Source organism: Piliocolobus tephrosceles, chromosome 6 (genome assembly GCF_002776525.5).
Source record: "Piliocolobus tephrosceles isolate RC106 chromosome 6, ASM277652v3, whole genome shotgun sequence".
Classification (NCBI taxonomy): Eukaryota; Metazoa; Chordata; class Mammalia; order Primates; family Cercopithecidae; genus Piliocolobus; species Piliocolobus tephrosceles.
Genome location: NC_045439.1, coordinates 46,345,282 through 46,360,813, shown reverse-complemented (window position 1 = coordinate 46,360,813; position 15,532 = coordinate 46,345,282). Strand labels below are relative to the sequence as shown.

Sequence of the window (15,532 nt, the reverse complement as noted above, 5' to 3'; positions counted from 1 at the left end):
TAGTGCCGCAATAAACATACGTGTGCATGTGTCTTTGTAGTAGCATACTTTATAATCCTTTGGGTATATACCCAGTAGTGGGATGGCTGGGTCATATGGTACATCTAGTTCTAGATCCTTGAGGAATTGCCATACTGTTTTCCATAATGGTTGAACGAGTTTACAATCCCACCAACAGTGTAAAAATGTTCCTATTTCTCCACATCCTCTCCAACACCTGGTGTTTCCTGAGTTTTTAATGATTGCCAGTCTAAAACACCAAAAGCAACGGCAGCAAAAGCCAAAATTGACAAATGGGATCTAATTAAACTAAAGAGCTTCTGCACAGCAAAAGAAACTACCATCAGAGTGAACAGGCAACCTACAGAATGGGAGAAAATTTTTGCAATCTACTCATCTGACAAAGGGCTAATATCCAGAATCTACAAAGAACTCAAACAAATATACAAGAAAAAAACAAACAACCCCATCAAAAAGTGGGCAAAGGATATGAACAGACATTTCTCAAAAGAAGACATTCATACAGCCAACAGACACATGAAAAAATGCTCATCATCACTCGCCATCAGAGAAATGCAAGGCAAACTTATTTTTTTCCCATGCTACATCCGTTTGTTTAGGGCTGAGTAATTCTTTAAGAATTACTGAACTTCCCCCAAGTGCTGAAAACGTAATTCTCTTTTAAAAATAGCTGCAAGTAATTCTATCCTCATACATATATTTTACGTGTTTAACAAAAAAGATACTTATCTTCATAAACTGTAATGATGTCTTAGGCCCAAACTCCAGTTAAGGGTTGGTTTGTTTTTTTTAAGTTTGTATGCTTAATAACGACAACTTGGGTAGCATTTTCAGAATGCTGGGAAAAATAATCCCTAAGAATACAGTATTTGGAAGCACAGAGACTGATTTTTATTTTTTAGATTTCAATGGAGTGTTAATATTTCAAATATGTGAGAATAGGAAACTTTCTCTTCAGAACTACAATCACAGCCATAAATACAGTAGAGTCATAGCAGTAGATACAATAGAATCTCATCATGAAACTCCATGAATTTTGAACTAATCACTTCACCAAAGCAGCTACAATACTGAAAAATGAAATGCATTGAAAATATATCTCAAGATGAAATGAAAATTTTAAGTATTACTAAAGCTTCTGACTAATGTTCTCTGTGTTAGAGATTCATTTCCTTTGAAGTTAACTGTTAATCTCAGCATTTAGAAGTAGTTTGTTTAAATACTGATTTAAAAAAGAAAAATAATTCTGAAGAGTGGTCCTTCTGGTAGACTTTCCTTATTTGTCTTTGTTTTGTTTACTTTTTCACTTTGCTCCTGCACTTTCTCATGGCACACTAGTTAATAGAACAAGTTTCTCAACCCAGACTGGCTGTTTCCACCGTCACTAGCTTGGGCAAGTTACTTCTTTGTACCTCCTTATATTCTGTGAAACAAGTAATATGTACCTCACAGGTTTGTATAAAGATTAAGTGAGGAAATAACTTGTGTAGAATACTACCAAGCATACAGTAGACATCTGAAAAACAAAGATGTTCGCTGTTCTCATGGATCTCTGCCCAGAGTTCCTTTCCTGTTTCTCTGTTTCTAACATCTCTCCTCTCAACCTCCTGGGCCCAATTCATGAATTTCTCTTTATGATTAGATCAACAGATATTAACACCTTGCAACTTGCTATTACCTAATCAGATTTTACCCCATTTTAGTCATTTTTTAATATTACTGTTGCTTCTCCATGTTTTTTTAAAAAAATGCTTTCAACTTCTGGTTAGATCAACAGATATTAACATCTTGCAACTTGCTATTACCTAATCAGATGTTACCCCATTTTAGTCCTTTTTTAATATTAATGTTACTTCTCCATGTTTTTTTTTTTTAAATGCTTTCAACTTCTGTGTTTTAAGTTGACAGATGTTTTATTTTTTTCCAGAGAAGTTTCTATTAAATGAGTTATATTAGTTACGTTTAAAATTAAGTAGAAAAGAATACCTGTTTAGTTAATATGGTAAAACTAAGTGATTTATAATGGCTGAATACCTGACATCTAGGTATATCTTCTGTCACTGATTTTGGCTTTGGTGGTTTGGGGTCACTTAACTATATGCATGGCTCTTGTGGATGACCCAGTTGCGGCTATTGAGAGTAGAACATGGTGTGTCTTGTTTTAGGAATCTATACTATGTGTCGATGTCACCCAAAATCATTTACAAATTTTTCCTTATGACTGATCTGAAAGATATGTGCTTAAACACTTTCTTATGCCATTTATAAAAGACATGAGACAAAAAGTGTGGCAGCCAGCTATTTGATCTAGTAAACCTTTTAGTTAAAAACAAAAGCAATATGAGCATTCCTATCAATAGTACATCTTTAAAACTTTTCCAGTTCATTTTATTGAGCTGATGTTCTTTTGTATGAATTTAATTAAGATGTATTTCCTAACTTAATTGTATTTGGTAATCTTTTTGTTTCTTCTCTGTATTATATATAATATAATGTGTTAAAGTGCTAGTTCTTACATGAAAGTTTACTTGTGATTAAGAAAAAAATAATTTTCAGAGTGAGTAGAATGGTAGTGGTCTTTGTTTTACTGGCTTAATCTGTGTGGGTTTTCCCCTATAGTAAGCTCTGTGGTTGTGTAGCTCTTAAAATATATACTAACATTTTCTAGAAAAGAAGCAATGTTTTGTATGCTTTATTATATTTGTATCTTGTATGTGAGGTCTTCTTTGAGAGAGAAACACATGTTTGGTGAGTTCATATTTCTTAAAATATACATGATTCTTCAGACTGGAATCTAATGAAATAGTACTCCCATTTGAAAACGAAAGAGTTAAGGGTACAACAGAGGATAAAAGTGATCAAATGATTAGCCAGAGGCTAATAGAAATTCTGGAAAGAATGACAGATATTATATTAGAAAGAAATAGGATCTCATATTCACTGAAGCTTTCTACAGCTAAAGGTCCAAAAGAAATAATAGAAAATTACTGAAAGAGATGAATGTCTGAAACTTCAGAAATGCATGTGGTGTTGGGTTAATCCAAGCAAGCAAGAAAGATGGGCAGATAATAAATTACATTTTATAGGAAGTTGGCTTTCCTTGTTTTCAAGGTATTGTGTCTTTTTTTCTGTTCTCTCTGTCTCTCTCACAAGATATATTTAAGTAAGTCTAGGCCAGTTTCAGAAAATTCAATTCACAATTTTTATCTTTGCACTGTATGTGTAGAGTTCTTTGGAATCAGTAAAATATTATAAAAACTCCAAATCCTTCAATGGAGAAAGTTAATCTAAACCTTCCTTCTGTTCTGTGCCAAATTGATAGCATTTTTCCTTATGATAATATGAACAATACAGAACACATTTTCACATACAATCAGTTGTAATACCCCATAACTAAAAGATTTTGCAGAAATGTCTCAGTGGGTTTTAGTCAACTCACTGAGACATAGCTATACTTCTGCTAGGGAAAAAGAAATCATTGTAAACTGAAAAAATGTGTATATGTATATTTTCATCACAAAGAAGTGATTATTTAGCTGTTCTAAATTTTACTTTGCCATAAATACATGTTGTTTTACTAAAAAAAATTGAGAGTGTGTGTATGTTTGTAGTATTATCTATTTACATACAAATTTACACACAAACTAGCATGTATCCTTTTTTTTCTCAAGTTAAATGGTCACATATCATTATAATCATGAAATTCAGCTCCTTTCAAATAATGTTGATTGAGAAATATACATTCTTCTTAAACTATTTGAGCCTTTTAATCAATTTTTCCCCAGATTTTTGCCACTGAAACTTGGCATTCATTTTTGTTCTTAGTTTTTGTAAGTTTTGTAAGGAGAAAGTGAAATGTTTCCTGAAATATAAATAAGTAATAAAATTAATGTGCACACAAAGTATACTCTTTATTGTTTTTTTTTTTTTTTTTTTTTGAGATGGAATTTTGCTCTTTCACCCAGACTGGAGTGCAGTGGCGCAGTCTCGGCTCACTGCAACCTCTGCCTTCCAGTTTCAAGCGATTCTCCTGCCTTATCCTCCCAAGTTAGCTGGGACTACAGGCGCGTGCCACCACGCGTGGCTAATTTTTGTATTTTTAGTAGAGACAGGGTTTCACCATGTTGGCCAGGCTGGTCTTGAACGCCTGACCTCGTGATCCACCTGCCTTGGCCTCCCAAACACTCTATTCTTCATGGGCATTTTCTTTTTGCCCCCCGCTCCCAACACATAATCTCTGTGGGGAAAGAGACTCTTACTCTGTTAAATTGAACTTCTGACTGCAAATCATCTGAGTTTCTATATATTTAAGTATTTAAGCTTAAACTCAAGTATTTACATATGAATGAGTTCTGTATTCTATAACCATATTAAAACTTTTCCTAGTGTTTTTATAGATTTTTTTAATAGCTACATCAGAATTAGGATCATTATCAAAGTGCTACAAAAGCTAGTTATTTCTCAGACTCTGTTAGATTAAATGTGAGAAAAAATGCTGGCTTAAGGTTATGATTGTATAATATAGATGAACCCTGTTAATAAAATGGAATAAAAGTTGGAACTTTTGTCTTTTTAATATACTTAATGGTTTCTATTGAACTTTCTCTCTTTTTAGAGACTGATTTTAAATGTAATTCATTATGTATTATTTTTATCCTATAATTATGTGTTCATAATGCAGGGGTGGGTAGTAGAGAGGCAAAGAAAGGGACAGAGGGAATGAGACTTCTCTGTTGTGGGGAGGCATCTTTCTCTAGTAAGAAGGAACAAATAATCCAGTTACTAGTCATACCTATTAAACTTCTGTGTCTATGTCAGTTGTTGCTAAACTAACCTTAAATGCCTTAAAAGGGGTGATGACATATAAGAGAGTTTTTGTAAAACTTTGTACAAAATTTCATTTAAAAGTAGCCCGAAATCAAGACCATTTCTCTTACCTAGTTTGCTTTGGACTTGGAATGTAAACAAAAGATACTTAATGTACTTAATTATTCTTCTCTACAGTTACTTACCTTTATTCGTGTGTGTGTGTGTGTGTGTGTGTGTGTGTGTGTGTGTGTATCTCTTTGGTATAATGTGTTATAAGTTAATCTTTCATATGTTGTCATAGCTCTAATGGACATCTATGTTCCTAGATGGATTATTCTTTAAATGGTTAAAAATCATGGAATTCTAACAGGAACACTTTTTATTCTTTTGCAGCTATGTCATCTTATCTTTTAATTGTTAAAACAGAGTTTCCTGCTGCTATTGCAGAATTTTTGACTGGAGACTATAGTAGGTAAGAAAAAGCATTTTACATTGTGTCCATTCATTTATTAATTCAGTAAATATTTATTAAGCTGTAGTGGCAAGTAAAATAAATGTAGTCCTTGCCCTCAAGACACTTACAAATTAGGCAGAAATGTAGCAGTAATAGAATAGAAACTACTCAGCCAATGTTTATTGATTACCCATATGAAAGCACTGTTCTATGAACCATATGAAGCACCAGATATAACCCTTGCATTCTTTGGGGGTGTGAGATAGGCTAAGACAGGTCTGAGATTGAGATGCACTTAAGGAGGAGTAAAGGGTAGATTTCTGGGGATACGCAAGACTGGGGTTGGGCATGGGAGAAGGTTGAATATACTGACAGTACAGGTCTTAAACAAAGGAGGGGAGTGAGTGATATTGCTGTCACTTCTCAGCAAATCATAGTGATAAAAAATGTGGCAGTTACAATTATACCTGTTTGAAATTCCTATTATATACCATGGCAAAAAAATAAATTATTTGCAAGGACTTAATTGTTTCATTTCCTGTTTTTGAACAATATTATAAATAATACTAAACCATGTCATATCTCTTTTATCTTTCTTTATTTAAAAAAATGCATCTTATATTTGACTTGCCTCTTTATGGGGAAAAAACAAAATTAATTGTGCCTTTCTTTTCACTGTGTAGAACAAGAAAATTTCAGAAAAATGAACTTGAAAAGACAAGATAAATCATTTTAATTGCTATCAAGTTATTTCACATAGTTAAGTTTCAAGCCACAATACAAAACCTGTCAGACTTTTAGATTTGAATATTGGGTTGTTCTGCTTCAATAATTGAACTTGTTCTGGAATGCAAGAAAAGGTTTCAAAAATTAGTTTTTAGCTTTTACAATTCAGCTTCCATTAAAGAATTCTACTTAGATAACTGCAAATACATATTTGTAAGAAAAGTGTGGTATACTTTAGATCTGAATAGAAACCATCAAGAAAATGTAGTTGAAAAAAGACAAATAGAAGTCCTAAATGATTTTTCTTCATCAGAAGATATTGTTCATTTTTATGATACTTTACAATTAATGAGGTTTCCACATTCATTATCACATCTGATACAACTACCTTATTTTAGCTACAGTTTTATCTAGTTACATTTTGATTTTATGCTTAGGTTGATAAACAATTCCTGTTAGAAATAGCTATGTAAAATTCATTTTTGTATTTGCTGTGGAAAACATTGAGGACACCTTCTATTACTCAAATTCTATGTGAGAAATTTATATTTTAGGGTTAAGAAATCAAAGCAATATGAGTTAGAATAAAGAGGACTAGACTAAGAGTAAGGAGATGTGTGCTCTATCCATTTCATATTCAATAATCTCAGGAACTTCATTTAACTTCTTTTGACTATATAAGTTACTTGGAGCCTTTGGTTTTTTTATGTGATGTAATGGGGGTACCAATATTGCCTTCTTAAAGTTGCTGGGATGATCAAGTAAGATATATATACGCATGCTAATAGCATGTGTATAAACAAGCATGTGTGTACAGAAACTTACAGTACAGTATAAATGTGGAGAATTAAGAAATTCTAATAATTACTATATTAAAGGTGGTGTTTCCCTTTTTGCCCTGACTGCCGGGAAGCTCAGAGTCAAATGTGACACGTTTGAATTAATATAACTGTGTTAATTCCAACAGTTGTCACATGTGTTTTCTTTTTTCTTGGTCCTGAATTTGGTGGCTCCTATTTGTATTCTTTTATTGTCACATGTCAGTGGAAAGAGGAGGGATTATAAATATATGTAATATTTTAGAAATAATTAAAGTAGTATGTGGCAGAACTGGTATTGAAATTTAGGTCTTCTTTCTCTAAAAGTGGTATTTTTACCATAGCTTCATTTTAAATAATTGGCAAATGATTTACATTGTTGCATTGATTTTTTGTTTGTTATTTTAAAATAAAAATTAAAATGAACTTCCATCTCACTCGTATTAATAGAAAATTGATTAAAATGTTATTTTTACATGTTAGAAATAGATTTTTAAAATCATATACTTCAAAATGCTGTGGTCAATTTGCATAATCTCTGTTACGTTTTAAAATTGTATGTCTTTTTAACAACCTTATCTTGTTTTAAATGTAATATATATTCATTTATTTTGGCTAATTATATTAACTTATTTGAACGCAGATAAATCATTAGACTTGAAAGCTTAATGCTAGAAAATAATTAAGAAACAAATATTATGATAATGTACTTTACTATCTATAAAAGACAGTTTTTTTCTAGATAGACTTACATGGCAGTATTCTGTGAGATCAACATATTGATAAACTTTTATTTTAGGGTTTGATTTATAATAAATTTTAATTAAGATCTTTCAGGTGTGCTAATTTTCTGGGTTATCTGCAAGCTTGGTGTGCCTTTGAAATATAAATCTTTATAAAGATATCAAAATGAAACTGTGTTCATAATAATCTAATAGATGTCAGAAGCTATAATATTTATACTGAACTTTCATGATATATCTATATATTTCATAGAATAACTTACATTTTTAAAATCTATGCCTGTTAAAGTTGGAAGCTCTCTGTTAACATTTAATGATCTTGTCAGGGGAATATGATTGACACAATTAAGTTGTCTTGCATTTTAGTTACATAATTGGTATTGGATGTGAGTAAGATCCTAATTCAGAACATGTGATACTCTTGTTCCATTCCTTTCGAGAATGAAATTAAAGCAACTTATAAATAAATCTGGTTTTCATTAAAATATGGAAAAATACATCTGCATGCCAAAGCATTTGCAGTACAGCTAAGGATTTATACTCTATATTTCATACTTGGAACATTTTTATCATACAGGATTAAATCCACAGATCAAACAAGTTCTCTAGGAAGTATAAAGGTTTTTACTCTAATTCTTTTGGCTTAAAGAGAATGTATATTTAGATCACAGTAGGAAAACAGGAGTTCTGTTAGATCATTCTTTATTCCCCCCTTAGGAAAAAAATTAAAGTTAGTACATTCTTCTAAAATGCTTATTTACAAAAGAAATGTATATAATATGTACTTTTTGAGATTTCTTTTTACTAGTTTGTTTTTCTCAGGCGGCAGTTTTATTTTGTAAGTTTAATAATTTCTGTTCTTTGGAAAGTATCCATTGAGAAACACAATTCATTTGTCTGTGACACACACATGAAATCTAAACTAATTTTATTGTGTTGCCTTTATTGTTAACGAATGGTAAAGAAAAGCACTGTATTTACAATTGGCTTTATTAAGATGAATTATTAAGGATAAGAAATGATTAACAATAACCAGTAGCCAAGCCAAGGATAGAGAAATTGTATTTTACAGTAAAATTATTTTTATATTAAGAATTTAAAGTTCAATCCTATGAAAAGGAGAATGCAAAGCATGATCTTGAAATAAACGAGGTAGTATCTGAAAGTATTTCCATTGCTACTGTGACTAAGATCATCATCTTCCTTTTGCTGATTTTACAGACATATAAAATGAAGTTGTTGAGCCAGATGATCTCTAAGGGCTCTTCCAGCTCTAACATTCCATAACTGTGGTTCTGAGTTACTGCTGGGAGGAGGTAAAGTTATCTTCAGTCCCACAGTTCAGTGCTTTGGTCAGTTATATGACTTTTATGGACATTAAATGAATTGTGATCAGAAATAGTATAAAGTAAGTAAGTGTTGTTCAGAATTTCAAAAAGTGTTCCTTTATTCTTACGCAGGAGAAAAGAGTCCTGGTCCTGGGGATTAAATGCTCCCTTTTGTACGACTTCAGCTTCATGATCTTTTTTTTTTTTTTTTTTTTGGCTTATCATAATTTTTTGTTTTATTTTATTATGGTAAGAATACTTCACATGAAATTTGCACTCTCAACAGATTTTCAAGGGTATAATGCAGTATTGTTATCTACGAGGGACAGCAAAACTAACAGATGGAATCTACTTTGGTATTCCTTTGGGCATTTTTCCTCCTGGCACTGCAACTGTCTGGGTCTAATATTGGGTCCCAGAAGGAAAGACATTTCAGACATAGAGCCCTGGGCCTTTTGCCAGCTTCAGAAATTTGGTTGCCAGGTGTTCCTCAATGAAAGATCTTTTGAAATTTCTGTTTTGATTCTTACTCAAGAGTGACTAGAAGATAAACATGTTGAGTATCATTTTTGTATTATTAATATGTGTACTCTTTTAGTACTTCCTGCATACCAGGAATTGAGGGGCATGTGCAAATGGAGAGAGCAAAGCTTCAGGCCCACTAAATCTGTAAATATTTATGCATAGGTTATAGTTTCTGGCATATGTATTTCCTAATGACACAAATTAGGGTGGAGAAGGGAAAAGTGTCGTCATGGTGCTGTTTCTGCTGCTGCTCCTTCTCTTGTTCTGGTAAAGAGGAAGTTGTCAGCACCCAACAGTAACAATTAAGTTCATGTTAGAAGCCACTGGTTGAAATCCATATAGAAGAAGACCTTTGCTTAATTTAACATGGCAGTGGGAGACTGGCTATCTGATAGAGAATGAAAGAGGATGCGTTATTGCAAAGTGGGAATTTTGAGATTATCTGCCAAACAATTTGAAAAAGTCTCTATTGGTCTTTAATGCCCCAAGCTCCCATTTTTGCATAAGTTTTACTTTGTTACTATTGTGCATGTGTATGTATGTGTATACACTTCAGTGTAAAAATCTGACAGCTACGATAAAGAAAATTTAGAAAAAAAGCAAATAAAAATCATGCATAACATCTCTAACCTAGTCACTGTCCTTTTAATTCTTTTGAATTTTTCCCAAAAGCTTTCAAAAATATAGTTAATAGTTATATTTATATCATCATCATTTTCCATTTTATTCATTGTGTTTTTTCTTAAAGCCACATAACATTTCATTGAGTATGCTGTTCTAAATATTTTCAGATGTTGGGTATATATAGAGTTTTCCTCCAGCTTCTCAATATTATAATAATGTACTCAACAGCTTCATGTACATAGAATTTTCTCTATTTTATTTTCTTAGAGTAGACTGCCCCTACATTTTTATTGTTCTTGCTACATATAATCATTGTTTTTCCAAGAGATAGTACTAACTGGCAAGATCACTAGCAATGTATGAAGTCCAGTTGTGCCACGTCTTTGAATATTTTTGTTTACTAATTTTGCTAGATTAATTGCAACAGTCTCATTATTTATTTAATTAGCATTAATGATTGGATTTTCTTCATGTGTATTTACTAGTTGTATTTCTTTCATGAATTGTTTCTCCTTTACACACAAATCTATTGAGGTCTTGGGGAATTAATTAACTTTAACTTTTAAAAATGTCTACATATGTATCTCACATTGAAAAATTGAAACCACATATATGCAAACAAGGAGAAAATAAAAATTGCTCATATTGCTATCACATAAAAATGTCTACTTTTTGGTATTTTAAGTATATCCTTCTGGCTTTATATGTGCATCCAGTTTTGTTTTTTTCAATGAACAAATACAAGATCATGTTAACCTACCTTTTTCTCATTCTGTATTCTAATGCCTTTATATGAAAATTTTAATATTTTACAATTGGTAATTAATGCCCTTTCCTGAAATTTGGAAAAATGTATATAGAAAACTATAAAGAAGAAAAATGACCTACTATTTTACCACCCAGAGATAATGGCTATCAATACATTTTAGTTTCTTTCCATTTTTAATGCATCTATGTTTTTCCTCAAAATTATCATGCTGTATACACACACATATGATGTTTACTGAATATTCAGTATATTTTATTTCAAAATTACCATGGTCTTGAAGGTTTGTTTTCAATTTTTATTATTTTAAATGTTTTCAGTAAACATCTTTTTATAAAAGTTTTTGTTCTTCAGGAACAGAAAACCAAACACCGCATGTTCTCACTTGTAAGTGAGAGTTGAACAATGAGAACACATGAACACAGAGAGGGGAACATCACAGACTGGGGCCTGTCAGTGGGTGGGGGGCAAGGGGAGGGGGAGCATTAGGACACATACCTAATGCATGCAGGGCTTAAAACCTAGATGACAGGTTGATAGGTGCCGCAAACCACCATGGCACATGTATACCTACGTAACCTGCACATTCTGCACATGTACCCCGGAACTTAAAGTAAAATAAAATAAAATAAAAATTTACAGAAAGTCTTTGTTCTTATTATTTTTAGTAGTCTTTTATAAAAGTGTTTTCAAGTATATAATTATTTGAAAATTCTTTATATCTCTTGCCAAATTGCTTTCCAGAAAGGTAATTTATATAATTTGCATTTTCACCAGCTTTTTGCACACCTCATCACTCCTCACTAATGTTGACTATTATCTTATTTTTAAATATTTATTTATTTGGTAGTTGGAAATGGCATCTCTTTGTTTTTATGCATTTCTAATTGTAAATTCATTAATAAGAATAATGGGATCCCACAAGAACATTTTAATGAAAGGAGGTGGGCTTTTCCTAATGGCTGGTTGTAATGGTTATAGCTCTGTGTGTGTGTGTGTGTCTATGTGTGTGTGTCAGAACAAACAGTGGAGTCCCGTGCCTAAAGTGAACTTTTTTTTTTAATAGATATTGGTATCTTGATGGACAAACACTGCTAATAATCATATGTGTTGGCATCGTGTTCCCTCTTGCACTTCTTCCCAAAATAGGTAAGTCTTTATAGAGCACATTATTTGTTTAGAGAAAGGAAAGAAGGGAGGGAGGGAAGGAGAGAGAAATATTAAGGGGCTTTCAAATTTCACAGTACCACATTTTTGGCAGAAGCATGGTGGTTGTGAATAATTTTAAACTTGGCCTTATTTTAGGTTGTTCAGCCTTCAGCCCTGCCTAGTTAACCTATTACTTGGTTTGCAGTAGTATTTTGTCTGCCCCACTAAAATAAAATCTTTATGGCGGAACATTAAAGAGCAGCCTTTCCTTACAGTGTACCATTAGTGGTAAGCCAGTTCCAATTCTGCTGTACAGAGCTACATAAATGATCTGTGACAGATAGTTGGAATGTTGTTATTCTGAGCTCTAAGCCCCAGATACCAACCACTGTAATAGAAAACATGCCTAAGATGTATAGTTTTAGTTGTTACGTTAAAATCACTTTCCTTATAAATTGCTTTTTATTTTACTGTTACTTTACAGGCTTTCTTGGCTACACAAGTAGTTTATCATTTTTCTTTATGATGTTCTTTGCTCTTGTGGTAAGTTTAAAATATAATACATTGCTTATCTCCTCACTAAAATTGGACTCATTGTGTTAATGTCTTTCTTTTAACTGTTTTGTGTTGGGAAGGGTATCTCATTTTATTTCATTGTGTTATTAAAAGCACTTTTGTTCCATTAAATTATTTCCTTCATTGTATCTATTTTGAAGGGGCTTAGGTAGAACAGCATTTCAAATTCAGCATTTCTTGTGGTTAACTAGAGAGGAGAGCATGCCAATTCTGTTAAAATCTTAGTTGGAGTGTAATTCTTTGTGTAAGCGTATAAATTTATTCCTGTACCATATTGTATGAAGAATCAGTCTGGTTCTAATCTGTAAAATCTATTTGAGACTAGTCATCTTAATCTTGAAACTTTATTCCATTAATGAAATAAACAGAGCTTCTGGGACTACACTGAGGAGATCTAGTAATAACTGGATTGCCTGAATTCTCCTATTTTGTCTGGTTCATTCAGCCTAGATAAATTCTCATAAAAACACTGCTGCAAATAAATATTTTTCTTCACATGTGGGATATATTCCTTATGTTTTAATTAGCTCATTTTTATTATATAAAATTATCAGATGACAAATTTAACTTATTTTGATATTATAAAATAATATAAAGATAAAAGAATTTAAATTTATTTTGTTCGAATTCTTCTAAAACATCTTAACATTCTAAAGATGGTACCTTTGTGTGAAATTTTTTAAGTCTTTTTTTCTTTGTATAGCAGTTTATTCCATAATCAGTATCTAAATGTCAAACCTTAAGTAGAATTAAACATTTTTAACGTTCCAAGAATATACATGTCCACATGAGCTTTTCATGAGCTTGGTTCAACTCTTTCTTGTTTTTGAAAATGCATGAAAGAAAACAGCCATATGTAAGACCAGGGCAGCACATCAGTAGTTAAGCCATATTATAGAGCCAGATTTCAAAGCTGTCAAAACAACCCAGAGTGCATTTAACTTAGGCTAAGCTATCTTCTGAGACACAGGGATAAAATAACTTTAAATTATTTAAACAAAGTGGAAGTGACTCTGATTTTAGTGTATATAAGCATTTATCCTCTATTGAATGCTCTTAAAACTGAAAACATTTAACAATGTTTGCATTTAATCATTTGTTGAATTTAACAACATTAAAATCATTCCTCTTCTTCTCTCCGCAGTTGTCTGACTTACATCTTACAAATAAGTAAATTGAACATACACTTTGTAGGCTCCATACTGAAAAAGAAAAAAACTAAATATTTCCATCATAATTTGATTGTTGAGAAGTGTGGTTAGAAGTGGCCTGCATATGCAAATGAATGTATGGATATTAAAGAGAATCAGTGTAGATAACATACTGAATTTTTCTCTCACAGATAATTGACAATGTGCAATCATTGCATAGGTAGGAGTAATTTAGTTTTCATAGCCAATAGCTTAAAGCAGATTAAATGTATTGATATGATATGTCTACTGCAGTTTTGTTTCTGTCATGACAGATACTCTTTAATTCAATGCAGATTTCTACTGTAGCAGTCATATGGAAATAATACCCATATTCTACATTTATTGTAATGCCTTATAAACCATCTGCTCAGATTTTTACCTATGAGCACAGTTTAAATTTAATCTACAGTGGGGCAATGAAGAACACTCTGTATGCTTTTTTATTTTTTTATTTTTTTATTTTTTTTTGAGACGAAGTCTCGCTCTATCGCCCAGGCTGGAGTGCAGTGGCCGGATCTCAGCTCACTGCAAGCTCCACCTCCCGAGTTCATGCCATTCTCCTACCTCAGCCTCCCCAGTAGCTGGGACTACAGGCGCCCGCCACCTCGCCTGGCTAGCTTTTTGTATTTTTTTTTTTTTAGTAGAGACAGGGTTTCACCGTCTTAGCCAAGATGGTCTCGATCTCTTGACCTTGTGATCCGCCTGTCTCAGCCTCCCAAAGTGCTGGAATTACAGGCTTCAGCCACCGCGCCCGGCCCTGTACGCTTTTTTAAGTACTCTTTTTAATTGGCATGTTTATTTTATTATTTATTTATTTAGAGACATAATTTTCCTCTGTTGCCCAGGGTGGAGTACAGTGGCACGATCTCAGTTCACTGCAACTTCCACCTCCCGGGTTCAAGCAATTCTCCTGACTCAGCCTCCCAAGTAGCTGGGATTTCAGGTGCATGCTAATTTTTTTTTTTTTTAACTAGAGATGGGGTTTCACCATGTTGGCCAGGCAAGTCTTGAACTCCTGACCTCAAGTGATCCACCCACCTCGGCCTCCCAAAGTGCTCGAATTACAGATGTGAGCCACCATGCCCAGCCGCCATGTTTATTTTAGATTCTCTGAATGTTAGCTTTTAAAATACATAGTGGTTAGGAAAAGGAAACGTATGTATACTAACCCAGAATTTTGGAAGGATACCAATTTTTCATTTATTTTCTTTGTCAATATGTGTTTGTAAATATGTATAGTATTTATATCACATTTTTAAAAAATCAGTTCAGAAACTATTATTTTCATTTGAATAATATAAATTAAAACCTATATTTTATCTGTTCTCCCAGATCTGATTTTCATTTAAAAAATTTAACCTAAATTTTTGCCCCCTCTAAAATATTTTACAATTTTAAAAATAAATTTTATCAGTGTCTCAGAATGATACCAACAAGATGGATTTACCTTTTTTGGTAAATTTACTTTTTTTTGGTGTATTTTAGAACACAAACGAATTACCATTCGTTCTAAAAGTTCTATATTTAGTGCAGATTAGTATTCTAAGCAACGTTTTAATAAGTCAGTAATCCAATTAGACAACTTTTTTTTTTAAGAGACAGAATCTCTTTCTCCAGTCACCCAGACTGGAGTGCAGTGGCATGATCATAGCTCACTGCAGCTTCAAACTCCTCGGCTTAAGTGATTCCCTTGCATCAGCTTTCTGAGTAGCTAGAACGACAGCCACATGCCACCATGCCTGTATAATTTCTTTTTTCTTTTTGAGACAGAGTCTCGCTCTGTCTCCCAGGCTGGAGTGC

General features: G+C 32.6%; 1 protein-coding gene across 2 annotated transcripts in view; it reads left to right on the top strand.

Annotated features, from left to right (window-relative positions):
- The window catches only part of SLC38A6 (solute carrier family 38 member 6), a 63,695-nt gene that overhangs the window by 36,050 nt on the left and 12,113 nt on the right, over nucleotides 1-15,532 (top strand). For both annotated transcript variants that reach the window (XM_023231849.2, XM_023231851.3), the window contains exons 6-8: nucleotides 5,224-5,302; nucleotides 11,881-11,963; nucleotides 12,448-12,506. In XM_023231849.2, coding sequence (XP_023087617.1) covers nucleotides 5,224-5,302; nucleotides 11,881-11,963; nucleotides 12,448-12,506 — 221 coding nt within the window. The remainder of the gene's footprint in view (nucleotides 1-5,223; nucleotides 5,303-11,880; nucleotides 11,964-12,447; nucleotides 12,507-15,532) is intronic.